This window comes from Pinus tabuliformis, chromosome X, assembly GCF_031772625.1.
Source record: "Pinus tabuliformis cultivar Carrire ecotype Pingquan chromosome X, CPIR1, whole genome shotgun sequence".
Taxonomy (NCBI): domain Eukaryota; kingdom Viridiplantae; phylum Streptophyta; class Pinopsida; order Pinales; family Pinaceae; genus Pinus; species Pinus tabuliformis.
Window position 1 is genome coordinate 139,446,374 of NC_142308.1, and position 19,568 is coordinate 139,465,941.

The window sequence follows — 19,568 nt, forward strand, 5'->3', positions numbered from 1 at the left end:
GGTGATGTCAATAATCCCTCCAATTATAGGACCATCATGATAAACCCTTTTTTTGCAAAGCTATTTGGAAGCATGCTAGAAAACAAAATTAGCAAGTGGGCAGAAGAAAGAGATAAGCTTGCTAAAGCGCAAGCAGGTTTTGGACCCAAACATTCCACAGTTGATCATTGCATAACTTTAAGGCACATCATTGAAAAAGTTTGGGAGAAAAAGGAAGAAGTCTTTTGTTGCTTTGTTGATTTCAGAAAAGCGTTTGACTTGGTTCCTAGGGATAAACTTTGGCACAGAATGGAGGAACTTGGGGTTCCTAAACATTTGAGAGCAGCTGTGCATAGGTTGTATGAAGAGGTAAAAGTCAAAATTTGAACTTCAGCAAACATTTCTGAAAGTTTTAGAAGCGATATCGGGGTCAAGCAAGGTTGCCCACTGTTTCCTACCCATTTTGGTTTATCTATTGACAAGCTTGAGGAGTGGTTAAATTCGCAAGGGGGTGATGGTATCTATTTGTGCAAGTTTGTTATAAGGCTTCTTTTGTATGCAGATGACCTTATTCTGATTGCTAAATCAGCTCTTGGTTTGCAAGAGCACTTACTATCCCTTGAGCATTTTTGTAGAAGTGTGGGGATGCAAGTCAATATCAGCAAAATGAAAGTAGTGGTCTTCTCTAAGAAAAGAAAACATAACCAGCATAAGTTCTACTTTGAAGGCAACATTCTGGAAGAAGTTGCGGATTACAAATACCTCGGAATTGACTTCAACAAAAATCTATGCTAGAATGATTGTAGAAAGAAAAGAACTTTGGGGGGTTGGAAAGCATTTTATGCTTTTCAAAACAGGTGTAGAGAGGCAGAGTTATGGGATCGGAAAACCACTCAAACTCTTTTTGGGCTTCTAGTGATTCCGGTGATTCTCTATGGTTGTGAACTGTGGGCTAGCAGTACCTCTGACATGCAGTGGAGACAAATTGAGAAAATTTAGAAACGTTTGATTACAAACAAATTTAAGATTAAAAATGTAGTTCCTTATGATATCTTGTTAAGTGAAATAGGGACTGCTCCTATTGAAGCAATTTCTATGGTGCGAGTCATAAGGTATTTAAAAAAAATTAAGCAAATGGAAGAGGGTAGATGGCCTAAGGTTGTCTTTAATGATAGATTGTGCAAAAGCGAAAAAACTTGGATGCGGCAAAATAACAAATGGTTTAGTAAATGGGGTATTTGCTTGAATGCGTATCCCATAAACAACAAAGAGATAAAAGCTTTTATTATGGAAAAGTTCCACAAACGTACTTGGGATAAGGAGCTAGGAAGAAAGAAAAATTACTATATTGAAGTGTTTAATCCCACTCATAATCATCAACCAAAAGCATACATAGAGGCCAATATCTCTTGGAGAGCCAAAATTCTTATTGCTCAGTTAAGGACTAATTCTCATCAACTCCGTTGTTTAACAGGGTGCCAGAAAAGGCCAAAGGAAGTGTGGGAGGAAAGGGTATGCAATTTTTGTTCTTCCAAAAAAGTGGAAACAGAAAAAAATTTCATTTTAGAATGCAAGGCCTTCAAAGACAAGGAGGAAAGTTATGCAGATATGTTGGTAGCTAGCTCTTGGGATAATCTATTTGTCGAGAAGCTGGGAGCATTTATTTTGAAGTGTCACAAAAAAAGGGTCGAATTCATCAAGCAGATGAAGAAGCAATTTGTCCCATAGGCTATCTTTAGCCTCGTGGACGTTAAAATAATTTCTTTCTTTCTTCTTTCTCTACTTGTCTTTGGGTTTTAGTAGGAGGAGAGATCCTAAGGGATAACGCTGCCCTAATCCAGAGGGTAGAAGCCGAAACTGCCAGGAATAGTCGGAACTGCCGAAACTGCTGGGAATAGCGAGAATTGTTGGAACTGCGGGAATAGCGAGAATTGTTGGAACTGCGGGAATAGTCGGAACTATCGAAACTGCCGAGAATTGTCGGGAAAAGCCGAAATTACCGGAACTGCCGGAACTGTTGGAACTACTGGGAACTGCTGGAACTGCAGGGAAAAGCCCAAACTGCCTGGAATAGCTGGAACTGCCGGGAATAGTTGGAACAGCCGGGAAAGATGACGTAGAGGGCAGAAGTCGGAATTGCTGAGAACTGCTGGAATTGCTGGGAAAAGCTGAAATTGCCGGGAATAGCCGGAATTGCCGGAACTGCCGGGAACAGCCGAAATTGCCGAAACTGCTGGAACAACCAGAGCATCTGTCTCTGAAGGATAGCAGCATGCAACAAACAACTAACTAACATTGGGACAATTGTATGGTACATAACAACAAATACACCAAGCATGCAATGTTACAGCTAGCATGCAAGGGACAACTAGCATGCAACAGCGAGCATGCAAAGGAAAACAAACATGCTAGGGACAACAAGCAAGCAAGATCCAGCCATCACATAGGTCAGTATGGCAACATGGTGCAACAATGGCACATAATGCAGTATAGTGATGGGTGCGTCATGATTAATGAAGCATGATGAGATGCAACATAGTGATGATGGGTGCAACATGGTGTAGCACGGTGAGGTGCAACATGATGAAGAAAGGCAGCACAACAATAGGTGAAGGAGTCACCTTGGAGAATCAGTTGAAGCAACATGTCTTCAACTGATCTCATGTATCATCTTCTTAGAGATGATCTATGCTTTTATCTAGATAAGTCAAAGTGTTGACTTCTGTTGTAAACGTACTATCTCTCTCTCTGCTGAACTATTGAAGAACATATAAGAGAATTGATCAAGGGTTTCCCCACGTTGGGGTTTGTCCCTGGCTAGCGCCACATCTTGTGTCCTCTTGTCTTGGCTTGTCTTTTGTGATTTATGTTTATGTTCTATTTGCAATTTACTTTAATGCTGATGTGATTGTTAATTTGGAAAAGATATTGAGCTAACTGTAAAAATTGAAATAAATTGCTCTAAGCATAGAACATACCTAAAATTAACACCCTTGTTGTCCCGCAGATGCCAGAGCTGCATCCTCCTCCTCCTCTTTCTTGACCTGGGCTCCTTTGCCACTACTTTCCACCTTGGCCAGCCGTCTGATCTCTTCTTGACGAAGAGCTTCCCATAGCTCTTCCCTTGGTCAGCCATCATCTATGTATGCAGGCCGAATCCCATCCAGGTTGGATTTTCCTTAGTCTGCCAAGAGGGGCCACATGTGGAGGTTAGGGGGTGTCGACAGTTGGAATTTTGCTGTCATATTGTATTTGATACGAATCATATCAAATGTAAAAGTGCCGCAAAACATGATTGGGATGGGCCAGTTGGGCCTTGTGCCCTGTGTTGACGTGGCAGGGCCTCGTGGAGCCTTGAAATTGCCCACCGCTCCTTCCCCCTTGCCTTTGTTCATTGTTGAACACTGTGCCTGATGACAACACCGAGCAACATGATTTGGACGTGGAGGTGGACCCCTTTATGATGACTTATGAGGGTGATGTGGAGGCCACATGTCCTTACCATTGCCCACCGCTCGCTGTTGGGAAGTTCGGGTGTGTAGTATGACTGTGTTGGTAAGAAGAGGCTAGTTCGGTTGTGGTTTTGATGTCGAACCTTGCCATCACCCACTGCCCATAAGATGTCTTGCACATTACATTAGAGCATGCTAGACCGACACTTGGTTGTAAGACTCTTATGATTATGCCATGCAGGAAAACCCTAAAACAGGTGGATTGCCTAGAATGGTTGTTTTCTCGGTTCAGACGGGTAAGTAGCTGATGGGGGCCCATGCGGGAAAGCTCTTGGATAGGTAGACTGCCCAAAATAGAGTTTGCTTGGGCCCAGAAGGGTGAGTAGCTGATGGGGGTTGTTGTAGGAAAACCTTTGGATAGGTAGATTGCCCAGAATGGGGGTTGCCTTGGCCCAAAAGTGAATAGCTAATGGGAGAAGAAATATAACACATGCTCACAGGGATGTGAGCATGAGGCGACTTGTTCGGTAAAGGCAAAGCTTGCTCGATAAGGACAAAGTTGGACTCATTATCTACGTAGACAAAGGAAGCAAAGGGTAACCATAAAGATATATATTAGTTTAAAGAATTTGCTGTTGAAAGTAGGGTTTAATTTGATTTAATTTTTTTATGATTAAACTCATAAAAATCGTATGCTTATGATATAGGTGAGTTGTTGAACTATCCAACACAGGCATATGATATTTATCACAAGGAATATCAAAGCAGTATTAGCGTGGTAATATTAGTGTGGTGCAGCGGAAGCATATTGGAGTTGAAGACCTTAGGGTGTAGGCCATTGTGGTGACACTGGAACCCAATGATATGCAATGATTGCCATGAACTATGTTGTGGCAAATGTTTTGTGTTGTTAGAGAAAACCAGAGGGATGCCTTCGCTATGAGACTCCATGAAGAACCTTCCTGTGCGAGGAAGCCTTGCTAAGGAATGGATCGCCCGAGGGAATGGCAAGGTAGAGAAGGGGATGCCTGAACTTGTAAGGTGTGTGAATGCTAGGAAGAGGAAACTTGAGTGAATTGGTTTTCAAAGAATCATGAGCATACTCATTGGGATCATAAATGCATTGGTTGTGTTCCAGGAAGCAATGAGCTAAATTTGTTCTCTGAGGAAGCCTTGAGCATAATGAATGACAAGGCTGGATGTGACAATTCAGGACATGGAAGATGCCATTGATATAAGGGTTTTAATTAAGAGGCTCAGATTTTGTCTTTATTATTTGTTTATGGAACACTGAGGAAGGTGTTCCTTGAAGGGGGTGGGGTTTGTAACACCCTTCCTGTTGCCCCTATTGTTACATTGTTAAAGTTGTGATTGTGTAACGCCAACATAGAGGCCAAGGCGGGTTCAGACGTTGTGTTATAAACATAAAATAAAATAAATGAAGGGGGGCCTAAATGAAGGGACACACTGATCCAATGTTCTGAGGGGGGTTTCCTATTGTGTTCTTGTTGGTTACCTGACTAGTGACCAACCAACACTGACAATCATCGAATAGGGAGAGTGGAGAAGTGAGTTTGACATCCTCACCTTCAAAGATAATGCATGTGGCATAATAGATTGAGCCACCACCTGACACATGGCAAAGATGTGAATGGACAAGGTAAAACGACCATGTTTTCTTGATTTTGCTACATGATGAAAGGGAAGCATGGCATCTTTGGGGAACACAAGGAGAAAGCATGAACAAAAGAAGAGGGAGGAGCAGAGAAGAAGAGGGCCATTGAGCCATTAGGGAGAGGAGAAGGACTTTTGCTGTAGTAGTGGACAAAGACACTCTTGCAAGTAGCCTATGAAGATTTAGAGTGGTCGTTGAGGAGCAAAGGAGTGAGCTGGTAACCAAAACATAGGTAGGGAAATAGCAAGGAGCGCCTGGAGCCAAACGAAAAGACTGAATTGGACTGGACATTAGGTTCAAGTCCTATGAATGAGCTCGGAGGAGTGAGGGAGTCGTTGTGGCGCTTATTGCCAGAGGCATTAGATAAGTGACGTGGACAATGGACTCCACCTCCTGAGTGTGTGACCCTACCCTTGGTGTGATTCTTTGAACAAGCATCCCCTCAGACTTTGGATTTGGCTTGGGGGTAGTTAGCTGCAAGAAAGATTGCAGTGTAACTGGCCTATGGTTGTGTGGAGAGTGGAAGTCCCTCCTTCAGTTGTTAGCTAATCTAAACTCACTCAGATAAGTATAATGGTTTAAGCACATTTGATTATGAGTTATGACAATGCTTGTTGTGTTATTGGCTGATGTGTAGTTTTGTATGCCTCGTGAAGGATTACTTGCAATCACTAGTGGAGAGTGGAAGTCCCTCCTTCAGTTGTCAGCTAATCTAAACTCACTTAGATAAGTATAATGGTTTAAGCACATTTGATTATGAGTTATGACAATATTTGTTATGTTATTGGCTGATGTGTAGTTTTGTATGCCTCGTGAAGGATTACTTGCAATGACTATATGATGATGGTTAACAACAACCTATTATGTCTTTGGTTATATGGAATGTTTTGTATTGTTGATTTTGTTGTCAAGCTCAAGATTTGCAAACTATTATTATATTTTATGATTTGAATGAAATTCATGAACGAAGTGATCAATCTATGAATTGTGCACACTTATGCTATTACTGCGATAAAAAATTGTAATTAGCTTAATACCTTGAGGTTTGATGTTTAATACACCACCTGTAACTCTCTTGTGTAATCATGCACACCGTTAAGCTTCCTTGAGGATGATTGAAGGCATCCTATCTCATTAAAGAATTTAGTTAACCCCTACAGGAAACATACTTAGATAATTGGGCATGCATCATTTTAGACAGTATTGAAATTGGGGAGTTGGCCTGTGGAGCCGTGTCTTTCTTCTACTCTGGATCTAGTGTTTTCTCCTTGTGCATCAGTTATGTGTTTTTATGGTTCTTGGTGTTTATAATTATTGAATCCATGCTTAATGATTGTGGTTAATCTTAGATGGAAATGCTAGAGTCTTGTGGCCAGTCACAAGATAGCTCTATAATCCTTCATGTTTGACTCCAATCGACTTCATTAGACTAAAGAAACAACGTGGATGGAAGATCTATTGAAGGGACCCCTCATCGAATCTACAAATTAGGTATTTACCCCCCGGAAACCACCTTTGGTTGTTCTCACTTGATGACCTCTCCTGACGAAAAACTCCATGCATCGTTAATAGACAGATTTGTCTTTCATAAATGCCACGTGGCAACCCAATGCTGATGTAGATTTATTTGATTGGTCAAACATCACGAGGGAATACATTTCAATTGATGTGTTAGTTTGAGATTAAATTTATATCACCGGGAATCTCTCGATGAGCTAAATTTGATGGTAGTATAGTTTTGTGTTTCAATGAAGTTGAAAGAAGAGGATTTTTGCAATCCCATTGTTAGTCATAACTTTCCAAAAGGACGGAGTTAGCCATGATAGCCAATTACAAATTGATAATGGGAATCTTCTTTTCGTACAATAGCAGAGATAAGAAGAGTATAGAATGACAGGAGAATGCCAAAGAATTTCTGTTGATGAATGGGGAAGAGAAAGCTCTTATTTATAGTTTTTTGGAGCTAAAGGGGGTGCCCCCTTCTTCATTCATGATCTTTGAGTTAAGTGGAGTGAATAGAGAATAGAGTGGGTGAGATGGGTGTGGGGGAGTTCAGTGAACTAGTGGATAAGAGTAGTGGGGTGGCAAGGTGACCTCTTAAGGAAGGGAGGTGGCAATGCAAGTGAAGTGTACCCTCTTTGAAAGTGGAGTGAACTGAGGACGAGGAGTCAGGGAGAGGGATGTAGGAGGCGAGTGAAGTGCACGAGAGAGTTGAGTAGAGTGGTGTGATGGAGTGGGCGCCATGCATGTGGGAGTTTAATTGAGTTAAAGTGGGCACCCTCCTTTTTATTTTATTTTATTTGTTTTATGCATCCATTTCCCTTGCATGAGGTGCCATTTGGAAGCCTTTCATCGTGCCATGTGTCAACCATGTGGATGGCCACATGTCAACCATGCATGGTGCCATGTGTCACTCATGCATGCAATCTCAAACTGTCATGCATGTATATAATATTATACTCGGGACTCAAAATTTCATGGGGAGTCCACTGGTGCTGTCAGAATTTGTATGCATTATCCTAGACTCATGCATGTGCCTCAAAACTATGGGAACTTGTTGCATGTTGCAGGTGAGCCATATGGAGCCATACCAGAAATTGCTAAAAATAAAAATTCCATGCAAGAACATCATTGGATCTGCAATTTCGAGAGGAATCTGAATATGGTGTCAGAATCGCCATGCAACATAATGGCCATGCAACATAATGCATACATGAAAACTCAACTCAAATTGAAAGTGCTCGCATTCGCATGCGAGTATATCACTAGAATCTTGAAGTGATGAAGATGCTCATATCAATTTCTCTGCCATGCTCTTACTCGATCTCCTCCAAACCTAAAACATCTCCTGTGTCATGTCTCAAGTCTTGTACTAAAAAAAATCACTGCACTAGTCTGCTACGGACTATTATGGTAACTCGATTGGTCTGCTTTCTGTGTTTGGGTCATCCAACTTGATGGTGTGGGTTGGTGGTTGACTCTCAATTATAATGGAACTAACTAGGGTCAACAATTCTAGGTTGTGTTGTCGCACAGATTGACACGACAACGCTCAGACCGGGGGCTGTCACTCTGATCCCCGATCTCTCCGTTTAAGCCTGTCTCCCGCGGCTAAGGGGGGTAGACCCTATGAGGTGAAGGAGACCAACTGTTGATCAGTTGGTTTTGGGAGACACAAAGCACTAAAATGATTTTATTAATTTAGAGGACCAGTGCCTTATAAGATTTATGTTTATACGATTACTTGCTAGATGATATAGAAATACAAACCATGAACAACAATCATTTATCATCAAACGACTAGAACGGCGTAAGATATCTGTTAAAAGCACAAAGTTCTTATAATGACCAAATCTCAATAACGATATCCAGCAATTAAAAAATTCTAAAAGATCAATGCTTTAAACAACCACGCAATTATGAAACATTAACCAGATATCATATGCAGCTAATCTTTAAGATAATCATTCATGCGCAGACTTGTCTAAAATGATAAACATTCATTCCACATAAATTTAAATCTCAGCGTGAAAAAATATGACGTGACGATTTCCCGAGGAAAACTGAAACTGGCAAAATTTCCCACAATACTTTTTATACCTTTTTAAATACGGCAAAAAGATTTTAAGCTAAAACTAAATAAAATCTAAATCTAAAATCTTTTTTATTATTTTATTTTAAAATTTTTGAAATTTTTATGATTTTTAAAAGTAAATTATCAAAACTAAATTAAATTCTAAATAAAAATAAAACTTAAACCTAAAGAGAATAACCTTATAACCAAATCCGAGATTTATCTAACCTATGAAAACAAAACTTAGGATAAATCGAAAAGCACTGCAATTAAGAACTAAATGCTACCCCTTTTTTTTTATTTGCCTTACATTTTCGATACAAACACTTAATGCAAAACGATTGCAGTAAAACGAAAAAACCTAGAACCGAAATCAGAATCACGAAGAGCTAGGCTATGAATTTTCAAAAGAAATCCTGAATGCTGCTTCTGAGTTAACGCAAAAAAAAGTCGTGCTCTTAACAGAAACAAACTTATACGCTTACCTTCGATTTACTATAAGCATACCGGATTAAAAGATGGTGTTTATCGTTTGTGAAAGTGAGAGAAGAGTACATAGAGTACTGGCTTGTACCTAGTATTGTCAACATGGGGCATGCAATAGGACATTTTAGATTGGAATAACATTCATGAAAGTATTTTAATGTAGTAGATTTAATGTATTAGTTGACCTCAACATAAAGATGAGGTGCCTAGTTTCAATAATATTTGATTAGTGCAAGTCAAATTATTACCTTGGTTGGAAGATGGGGAAAGATATCACTGGTAACTCTTACACAATTTGTCCCATATCAATGTCTAGCTCCATCTCCCCTGCCCTACATAAACTTCCCACTTCATTGGTTGGGTATGCATTGTTCCTTCAAGTTAAAGCCATGAATTCAACCAACACAATTGTGAAATGCAATGATTGAGCTTTGTTTTGTAAATGTAATCATGAAATAGTTGATTGCTTGCCAATGGACTTATAACATAGTGATGGGTTCCAATGGAATGATTTGAGGTTTTGAGTAAAGATGGTACTTTTTTTCCCTCACAACACCGCTAGGCAGGCCCACCTGAATGGGCATCACGCGCAATCGATCCAACTGTTGGGGCCTATCCCTAATGGACCCAAGGAGAATTGAACATGTGCCTCATGACAGAGGGCCAATGACTTGGCAAGGGAGTCTTCAGCCAATTGGGCTACCCATCAAGGCTAAGTAAAGCTAGTACTTACCAAGTGCCAATCAAATTTTATTTTGGAATTAACATCCCACTCGTGATGTCCCTATTGATACTTTTCCTAAGTAGAAGAAAAGGCTAGTGTTGAGAGGAACCATTGTTGGGGAAGCAAGTGCTTTCCTTTGCTTTTATAGAGGCAGTGCTTTTTAATTGATGGGCTGGTGTTATATAAATAAAATAACACAAGAAGTATTGACTTAAAAACGAATAATAGGGAATGAGTACTGTTACAACCAAATTTGACATCTAGTGCTAAGCGTCACTAGGTGACTTAAAGAATGTGCAACACACAAGACTATAACCATTGTCGCTTCAACAACCACTCCCCTCTCTTTAGTGAAGGACAAAATCGAACACAATGGAGGCTTCCCTAGTAGGGATTAAGAATCAAGTAACCTAAGGATCTTAGGCTAAACCTTGCTAAGGATCCTACAATAGAAATCCATTAGATAAGCATATGACAAACTAGGGTTTGGAGTGGATGAACAAGTAAGTTCATGGTTTGAGTTTAGAGGACCTATGGGTCCCATCTAAAGGCCATGGTTAACCTAAGGAGTCTCAAATAGGTGATGCAAGCACACCAAATCAAGAAAAACACAAGGTTGCTTTAAACTAGGGTTTTAGACCAACAAATTGTAGCACAACAATAGTTTATAACGACAACAAATTTAGCCATTAAAATTGTGGAAAACTTATATGAGATGATTGCTAAATTTAAGAGTAAACTAAGGAGAAAATGAGAACAAATTTTGACAGTTAATAACTCATGTAACAACAAATAAAGTTTGATGTTAGTCTTAAAAATGATTGAAAATTGCATGAAATTTTTTAAATTAGCTTCTCTAATGCACTTATAAACAAGACCTAACTCTTAAGGCATACATCCACAAGTCATTAAATGCTTAAAGCACAAAGTTTTGCTACAATTTAACCCTAATTTATAATGAAATGGAAAAATGATTTAGTGTTTTAAAATAATTCCACAAATGAGATAGACTAGTGTCTTCTCATTCTATGGCATGTTACCCACCAAAATGGGTAACCCTGTAGGAGAATTTTTTTCTCCTATTCTTCAAACCCAACTGACCAGCCAACAACCCTTGAAAACCGCCACTAGCTGATGTGCAATTATACATCTCCACCACTTGCATCAGTTATATGCTTCTCACCCATTCGACAAGAGCACATGGACAAAGGTGGGTTTCTACTCAAAAGGTACTTTGGTCATTTTGCAATTGGGTGCTTATGTTTGTTTGTGTTTGGGAATTTGATATAGATTATGGGGTGACTTGGAAGGAGGGTTTTTGACCATGATCTTGTTCGGTCACATCAAATGGGGAGTCAATATTTGATCCTCTATTATTTGGACCTCCCCTAATGGCCCAAAGGGTATAGGAGGGGCACTTATTGGGAAGCCCTGATTGTGATATCGTAGCTCCATCTATCCCCATGTCATACTTACCACTTTCCATCATACCTTACAGGCCCTTATCTCACATGCATTCTTTGGGTTCAATTGACCATTGGTTCTTTGGAATTTAACACCCATACATCCACATACCTGGGTAGGGCCCGAAACCTTTCCCTAGGAGGTTGATGCATTGAAAAGAAAAGGAAAGAGCATATAATGGCCACAAAACAAAATCAAAAGAAAGAATATCGAAAAGCAAAAGATGGTCATGACATACAAATTAGCAAGTGGGCAAAAGCCTAGCATGAGTTCTACTTCGCTCGTTATGGCCACCCAAATTAGCAAGTGGGCAAAATCCTAGCATGATCTCTACTTCACTTGTTATGGCCATCACCCAATCCTTGAGTAAATATTGTTCCTTTACATCATAAAGAAACCCTTGGCAGTGAAATGACCCATCCTTAAGGGGTAATACAATTGCCATACACCATTCAAAGAAAACTCTAACCCTTTGAGCTACGAATAGTAATACAAAGAAAAAGCAAGTAGAAGCAAAAGGTGCACAAGAGGGGTGGAAAAACTGTTGTAAAGTGTAACTAGGTCCGGTCTTCATAATGACATGTAATTATGATTTTATGTAAGAGATGTAAAGAAAAATAAAATTATTATAATGCTTGCATCATGGGTTTCATGAGCAAGAGATTTTATTTTAGTATAGGCTCCCATTGAGAGTGCTTAGGAATTTTGTCATTTAGTGATAAAAGTATAAAGAGTCATTGTCATGTAAAGAGTAAAGGATCATGTGGTGTGTCATATCGCTAGTAGAGGGACCGCTAAGGAGATGTAGGATGCCTTGGCTATGTTATATCATGGATCTTCTGAGCAACGAAAGATGTACTTGGAGCAGAAACTGAGATCTGCTCAGATGCAAAAGGGGGAGTGTGTGGATTCATTCCTCACAAAGCTGAAGGAAACCCGTGATGAGTTGTCTGTTGCGGAGCATACACCTCAGGATTCAAAGTTGGTTAGACTCGCCCTTAATTCTGTCTCAGATGAGTGGCAAGTCTTTGTCTAGAGTATCCTGTGCAGAGCAACTTTGCCAAATTGGGATGAGATGTGGGCAGCTCTAAAACAAGAGGAGCTGAGGAGAGACTTAGTCAAGGTTACTTGACAGAAGAAGCAGCAGTGGGTCGAAGCCCAAGGAGGAGATGATAATGCAACCCTTGCATCGAAGGGATAGAGGAGCAGCGGAGACGTAAGAAGGACATCTCGAAGATCAAGTGTTTTAGGTGTGGTGAGATGGGTCACTACGCTACACAGTGTCCTCTTAGGAAGAAGGACAAAGATGAGAAACACGATTCAAAGGCTGCGCCCACGAAGATCGAAGAGGAGGAGTTCGCCATGACAACCAAGATACCTCCAGGAGGGAGGTGGGCTGATTTGGAGCTATAGTTCGAAAGAGCTATAGATGGGAAGGATCCTTGAGGAGTCCATCTCTTGGATCAATACCTTGCTACGGGAGCCCATATCAGTAGTATCAAGATGGACTAGTGTCGGATGGTGCCGAGGAGTGTCAGAGAGACAATTGCAGTGGCTAGGAGCGCTAGAGACTGAACAACGCAGAGCAGAGTTGACAACAGTGCAGATGGCACAGAGCCAGAGGTCAGCAGCAACACAATATATTCAAAGGGTCAGTGCAGAGATTAACAACAATCATGCTTCAACATTCACGTGGTATCATACTGAACACAGTTAGTTCAGTAATTTTGGATGATTTTCTGTTGCTGATAGAGTAGTAGCAATAGTTTGCAATGCGGTAGCAGTTGGTAATGGCAGTGCTAGCAGTAGCACAGATGCAACACTTGAGAGGGAGCTGTATTACGGATGCAGTGTTGAGAGTGGCAGTGTCAGCAATAGTACAATTGCAACAACAATGCAGTTGTTGATGGACAACATGTCAGACATTGGCAGCGCAAAGGACGAATGCTTCAGAGTCAGAGCAATATGCAACAACATATATTGCTAGAGCACATTCCTCGCTAAGAGGGAGTGTTGATTTGGGGTAGCATTAGATGTGCTCTAGGCCTCAAATTTTGTAGGGAGGCTTGGGCACATGTATTCCAAAGAACCTAAAAAGCATTTTGGGAAATTCCACCCATAAATGATTTTATTAAAATAATTAATATTTTTTAATGGGACCTAAGTCTAAACTTAGGAAATAAAAAATATTAATGGGTATTAACCTAATTGTGGGTGTAACTTCTAGAAGAAGACACGGATCAAGCTACAATGATCTTAGCCATTGATTAGCTTTTAATCTGGGCCGTTGAATGTCAACGAGAAGATTATTTAAGGGAGCTTGAGGGTCATTTGGAAAACACACCAAGAGATCAAGAGATCAAATTTCTGAAGTGAGAAGTTCTCAGGAGGAAGTTCTGATCGAGGAGATTTCTTGCAGTTGAGGGGCAGGGATAACATCTGAGAGAGAGAGAGAGAGAGAGATTTTCTCAGCCGGAGAATCATCAATAGAGAGAGGTAGAGAGTGATCCAACAGTCCAGATGCAGAGGTTGACGCAGGGCCACACAGAGGCAGCGTAAAGGGTGAGAGAGAGTCTGAGATTTTGCTGGGCATAGTCAGTTTTAGAAGTCGAGAGCCAGGGTGTGAGACCGGGAGGCTGAGAGTAGAGACTCCGAGCAATAAATCGATCAACAAATTGGGTGCAATGCCTAGAGAGGTTGACGTAGGGACTGTGTGAGGACTGTGCAGAGGCAGTGTGGGGCCTACCAGAGGCACTTCATTCAGTATCCGGATCAGCCGGGATTTTCTCAGTGATTGTGTGAGGTAATCTCACAAATATTTCTGCTAGTATTTCTCTCTATAACTGAATAACCTGAGAGGTATTTAGAGATGTATTCGGAATTTGCTATTGCTTAATAATAATAAATCCTCAGATTTGCTGCAACGGTTTTCCCACATTGGGTTTTCCATGGACTTTTGTCCAAAAATAACGGTGTCTATTGTGTTGTATTTTCTTTCTTGCTCAGTCTCTTGTTTCCACATAATATTTAATTAAGTGAAGGCTGCAGTGTATGTATTGCGATATTTGCCGTAGGAAACTGCAAGTAATTTGTTTAAATGAATTTAACAAATAAGAGTAATATCATCAGTTGCTGCAGTAGGGATTCCGGTTGAGGAATTTTCACAAAGAGGGGCTAGAGCCTTTGGGCAGCTAGTACTAGTACAAGTGACCAACAACAACCATGTAATTTCGTCTTCCAATTAAATGCCTAAGGACGGAATAGCCTATCCAATCCCGTAGCTATAGTCAATAATAAAGGGGGAACCCATCATCCAATGTTTTTGGGCAACATTGGGCAATGTTTGGAGTAGATGGGGCAAAAAGCCAGAATCGGGGCTAAAACTCGTAAACTCTCACATCAAAATAAGAAGAGACCCCATAAGGAGTCTATAAATAAGAGAGGAGAGATAATTTTCTCATCAAGGTTGAATTGGATATTTCTGTTTTGTGAGCTGAGGCTCTGAGGGCTTTAATACCCCTTTCTCTCTAACTGATTTTAGTGGTGAAAGATTCCACCCTAGTCAGCCTTCTCTCCTTGTCATTTGTCTGGCATAATTCATCTTAAAGCAATTCTTCTTCTGATTTATCTGGCAAACACAAGGAAGAATTTTCTGTTCGACATATCATTAAATAAGCTCCCTGTGAAAACTCTCCCAAATTTCCTGAGGCTAACATCAAGAACAGCAACTCATATTAGTGATAGTGAAGGCACTCTAGAGCACGGTCTGAGGCTGGTTTTTCTTTCCTGAGGTTGTTTAGGGCAGTAGCACCACCCCTAATCCCATCCTGAGGCTGTTTAGGCAGCAATGCAGCAATTAATTAATCTCTGAAGTAGCGGATACCTACTTCTGTGTTCATGCAGACTTGAAGATCAGTTGGTGACCTGTACAGGCTCAGATTGGACAAACAGGACATCTCAACAGCTCTCCAAGGCAGCTTCTTTACAGCAGTATGGCCAGCACAGCACGAGCTTGGAGTTACTACTTCCACGGCAGGGATAATTTGGTTAAGGAGGGGTCTATCACAAACTCTCCTAGACAGCACAGTGAAATTTGGAAGCAGCATAGTAGCATCAAGGATCATGTAAGACAAATAGTGAGTTGCTGAAGTGGTAATATTGGATGACTATAGCTAGTCGTTGTTAGATCATTTGGTACAATTCTGTTGTTAAATTATTAAGGGCTGTGCTACTGCTTGCAGCAGCTGTAGAATGGATCTTGAAATCTGATTTGTACTGCTGGACATTGTTTACTTATTTCATTGCATTTCACTGCCATACTGTTGGAAAGTTACTGTAATTTTTGGATCAAATCTTGTCATGTGTTGTCAATCATAAGGGAAAAAAATTCCCTAGGGACATTACAAACCAACCCAAAGAATAGGACAATGGAGAAAGGGGTAGATGGCAGGTGTTGAGTGTAGAAGGATATGGACACACTATCTCTGTCTGGGCCTCCTATTCATGGCTCCCTCATGGACAGTGAAAGAAAAGCCCCAGAGTGATTATACTGACTAGAATGAAAAGATGACCACCAAGATGAAATGAGGCAACAAGTGTAACTTCCAAACATTATGATCCATTATCTGACTTCAACCCATGATCCTTACTTAGATGCATAAATTATTAAATATTAGCAATTAGCATGAAATAATAGCTAATGTACCTCATGGTTGCTGTGAGGATCCTGATCAAGTGAGTGGGCTGACCAATAATGAGACAGAGAGGCATCTGAGAGGCTGCTAAATGAGGGGCACATGAGGCTGCTGGCTGGATATCTGCATCATGGAAGAATAATTTTCTCCTATGGCTACCCCTGTATATACATTGGTAACATTTCCAACTAGCTAGAAATAGATTTTGAGCAAAATCTCCAGATCTGGATCTGATCTCCCCTAAATGTATCTTGAATCCTCCCCAGCTGGGCCTGGTAACACTGGTCTATTATTCTATTGGATTGGTACTGTTGCTTTGTGGTAAATATGACAATTTAAATTGATCAGGTAATTGTTTAACTAAGTGCTCTTGCTTTACAGCCACAGGATTAAGAATGTCAGCTGTATTGGTCCTTTTTGTGGGTCAAATTTATTCTACAAATGAGTATTGTTTCTGATGTCAATAATATCCTGATTTCTTGCTTCTATTTTAAATTTCAGAATATTGTAGCTGATATGCGGAAAGTCTTAGCAAAAAATCATCAAGTGGAGCAACAACGGTTGCATCGAAGAGTATTTCTGGATAATATCGATCCAGAAAATCAGGCGCTTTTGGTAAGTTTCAGATTCCCTGTGTATTCTTTTTTTTTATAATGAAGATCATTTTCAAAGTAAATTCTTGCTGCTGGGGTAAATTTTCTAGAAGTTGAGAACCAATGGAAGAACTAATGTGATTACTTCTTTTGTCATGTTCTTGTTACAGATTTTGGTTTCTTGCTTTGTAAAGACCCCCCACTTTGAAGAGTATCTTTGTGTTAAGGTATGCTTACGTAATTTCTGAATCACCTATTTTGTTGTGAAACCTGAAATGTCAAGAAGAAGATGCTTGAGGGACTCCTTTTTGCTGTTGCCAAAAGTTGTTGTTCCAAGTCCCCTTCACCTATATTTGTCATTTATGGACAGTAATAAAATTTCATTTCATTAGTGCCAATACCCGTATCACAATTGATCTTGTATTGATGAGAAGGTTGCTTCATAACATGTTTTTGTTAAATACTTTAATGCTTTTACGAAGAGTGAATTTAATTCCAAATGTGCTACATATTTACCTTCATAATCCTTTTTCATATGTTGCTTGGAACAGGAAGCCATTTTATTGGACCTTCTAAGAGTTATCAGTCATCATCGTGCCCGATTGGCTACTCCAATCCGTACTGTACAGAAAGTATATGGTGACAGCGAGACACAGAATATACCATTTGAGGAAACCATACTCAGAAGAGGAGTGCCTAAGATGATTGAAAGTCCAAAATTAACTGTTGAGGATAAAGTAAAACAACGTTCTCTTCGTAGCAAGGAAGAGTTGAATACTGTTCATCCAAAGGCAGTGTCTGTAGAGGCTAAAGGGACTGAACCCGGAGTTTCTTCCAATGAGAATACAAAACCTAGTAGCTTGGATGGAAAGAATATTCACAAGCAGAAAGAGAAAGAGAAAGATAGGGACCATGCTCCTTCAGACTTGCAATCAAAGATGCTAGATGGAGTTCAAACATCGCATGCAAAGCCATCTCTTGAAGGTTTAGATTCAATGGGACTGAATTCCAAGGACATCACATTGCTTAGGGCAGCATTTGAGAAACCTCCAGTTATTATTCCTGAAGCACCCAGGGATCCTGTAATTCCAAAGAATGAGAATGGAAATAATGAGAAGAACAATGCAAGGAGTGAGAAGAATGCTACAACTAATGAGAAGTCAAACTCACAAGTTTTTGAAAAGCAATCATATCAAAATAGTAAGGGAGGTGAAAAGAATGGGAGCAAGCTATCTATTGAAGTTGATAGTTCAACCATAGAAATAAATAAAGGTAAGGCCAACTCTGTAGGTGAATTGGAAAACGAACTAAGACCTGAGAAAAACAAACAAAAAGGCCAGGGGTCTTCCTCTGTACCATCTTCCAAGCATGAAAAAGAACGATCTGTTAATTCTGCCTCAATCTCAAGACCTCTGCTGGAACAAAATTTACCTCTGGGTGTTGCTCTGGACGGACCAAAAAGAACTCTTCCAATTGAGGGAGAAATTACTTCACAAGTGGAGCAGAAAGAACTTGCACCATTGCGAAATGGTAATAGTAGTTCTGGAGTCAAGGATAGGAGGGAACCTCAGTCACCATCCTCAAGCTCTGTTCATTCTGATGAAAAAGATCAGTAGAGGTGATGACAGTAGTATCTGGTAACTTATAGAACCCTGGCATGTTTGTTAATTTACTAACTAATCCATCTTGTTAGGATGCCATAGAATGGGCAGAATAAAAGGGTAGTATCAGAGTTTTCTGAATGTCTTTTGAATCTGATCACTATATAGTATTCTTATATATTATATAGATTTGTAATATAAAGTATAATGATATTACTTGGGTCCAAAAATCAACGAATTAACTTACCCAAGCCTTTGCTGCATATTTTGCTATTAATTTCTTGCTGCAAGTATGCAGTGGTAGCAGACCGTTCCAACTGTTCAGAAACTGGGCATTGTACTGATTTGTAATGCAAGTGTTTTTCTATTCAAAAAAATTATGGTTATATATCACAGAAATTTACTAGTTTTTTTCATGGCTCATATTGTGAGTGCCTTTTTCTCAACATCGCGTAACGAAAAAATGACTTTTGAGCTTCTGGTTTTGACCCTGTAATTGTGATTCCGTTTTAATTGCCACATGGAAATAATCCTTTTTTCATCATAATTTGTTGATATTCTTCTTATCTGCTGTTTTTCCTGTATGTTCCACTATGTTTCCGAGACTTGAGAGTGGGGAAACACATCTAGGTGATGTGTTGAGGCAGCACCCCAAGTTCTAGGGAACATCATAATGGACATTGGGGTTTTTGTCACAGGGAACCCCCATCGGAAATACTAAAAAATTAAAATTAAAATGTAGTAAAACTGAAACATACATCATTGAAATATTAGACATGACAATGCACCAACAACATACATCATTACATGTAACACAATAATCATAAATGATACATGTTATGATGTAACACATAATAGTAACGACTCACAAATAATGCATAACCATTTTATGTCTGTATAGAAAATTCAGAAGATATAGATCTGACTCGTAAGATAACTGATCTAAGAAAAGGTTAGATGAAAAATGAGCATCACTGCTCAACGCAATGGCCCACTAGTCTCCACATCCAACTACTACAGGAGGAGGACTAACCATTGGAATGTTGCTATGTAAGTTGGAATCATTTGCATTCTCCAAAATACTCAATGGCATACCAACAAGCCTGAGTTTTTCCTCGTAAGTCCCTATGCATCAGGTTCACGTTCATTAAATTTTTAATTTTGCTTCTTTTTCTATCTTTTCATTGAAAAGACAGACCTGGGTCAAAAGGAGTGTGGGAGCATCTTATTTTTTCAGGGGGATATTCCCTACCCTTGCATCTCCCCAAAAGGGGACATGGGGAAACATCCCCCTTGGAGTACCCATGTCTTGGGAGCATGGGGAGC

At 40.0% G+C, this 19,568-nt stretch overlaps 1 protein-coding gene across 2 annotated transcripts in view; it reads left to right on the forward strand.

Annotated features, from left to right (window-relative positions):
* The window catches only part of LOC149138849 (mechanosensitive ion channel protein 2, chloroplastic-like), a 116,209-nt gene extending 97,556 nt beyond the window's left edge, over positions 1-18,653 (forward strand). For both annotated transcript variants that reach the window (XM_089449164.1, XM_089449163.1), the window contains 3 exons: positions 16,550-16,663; positions 16,812-16,868; positions 17,193-18,653. In XM_089449164.1, the coding sequence (XP_089305290.1) occupies positions 16,550-16,663; positions 16,812-16,868; positions 17,193-18,257 (1,236 nt within the window). In that variant the 3' untranslated portion in view covers positions 18,258-18,653. The remainder of the gene's footprint in view (positions 1-16,549; positions 16,664-16,811; positions 16,869-17,192) is intronic.
* The last annotated feature ends 915 nt before the right edge of the window (positions 18,654-19,568 follow it).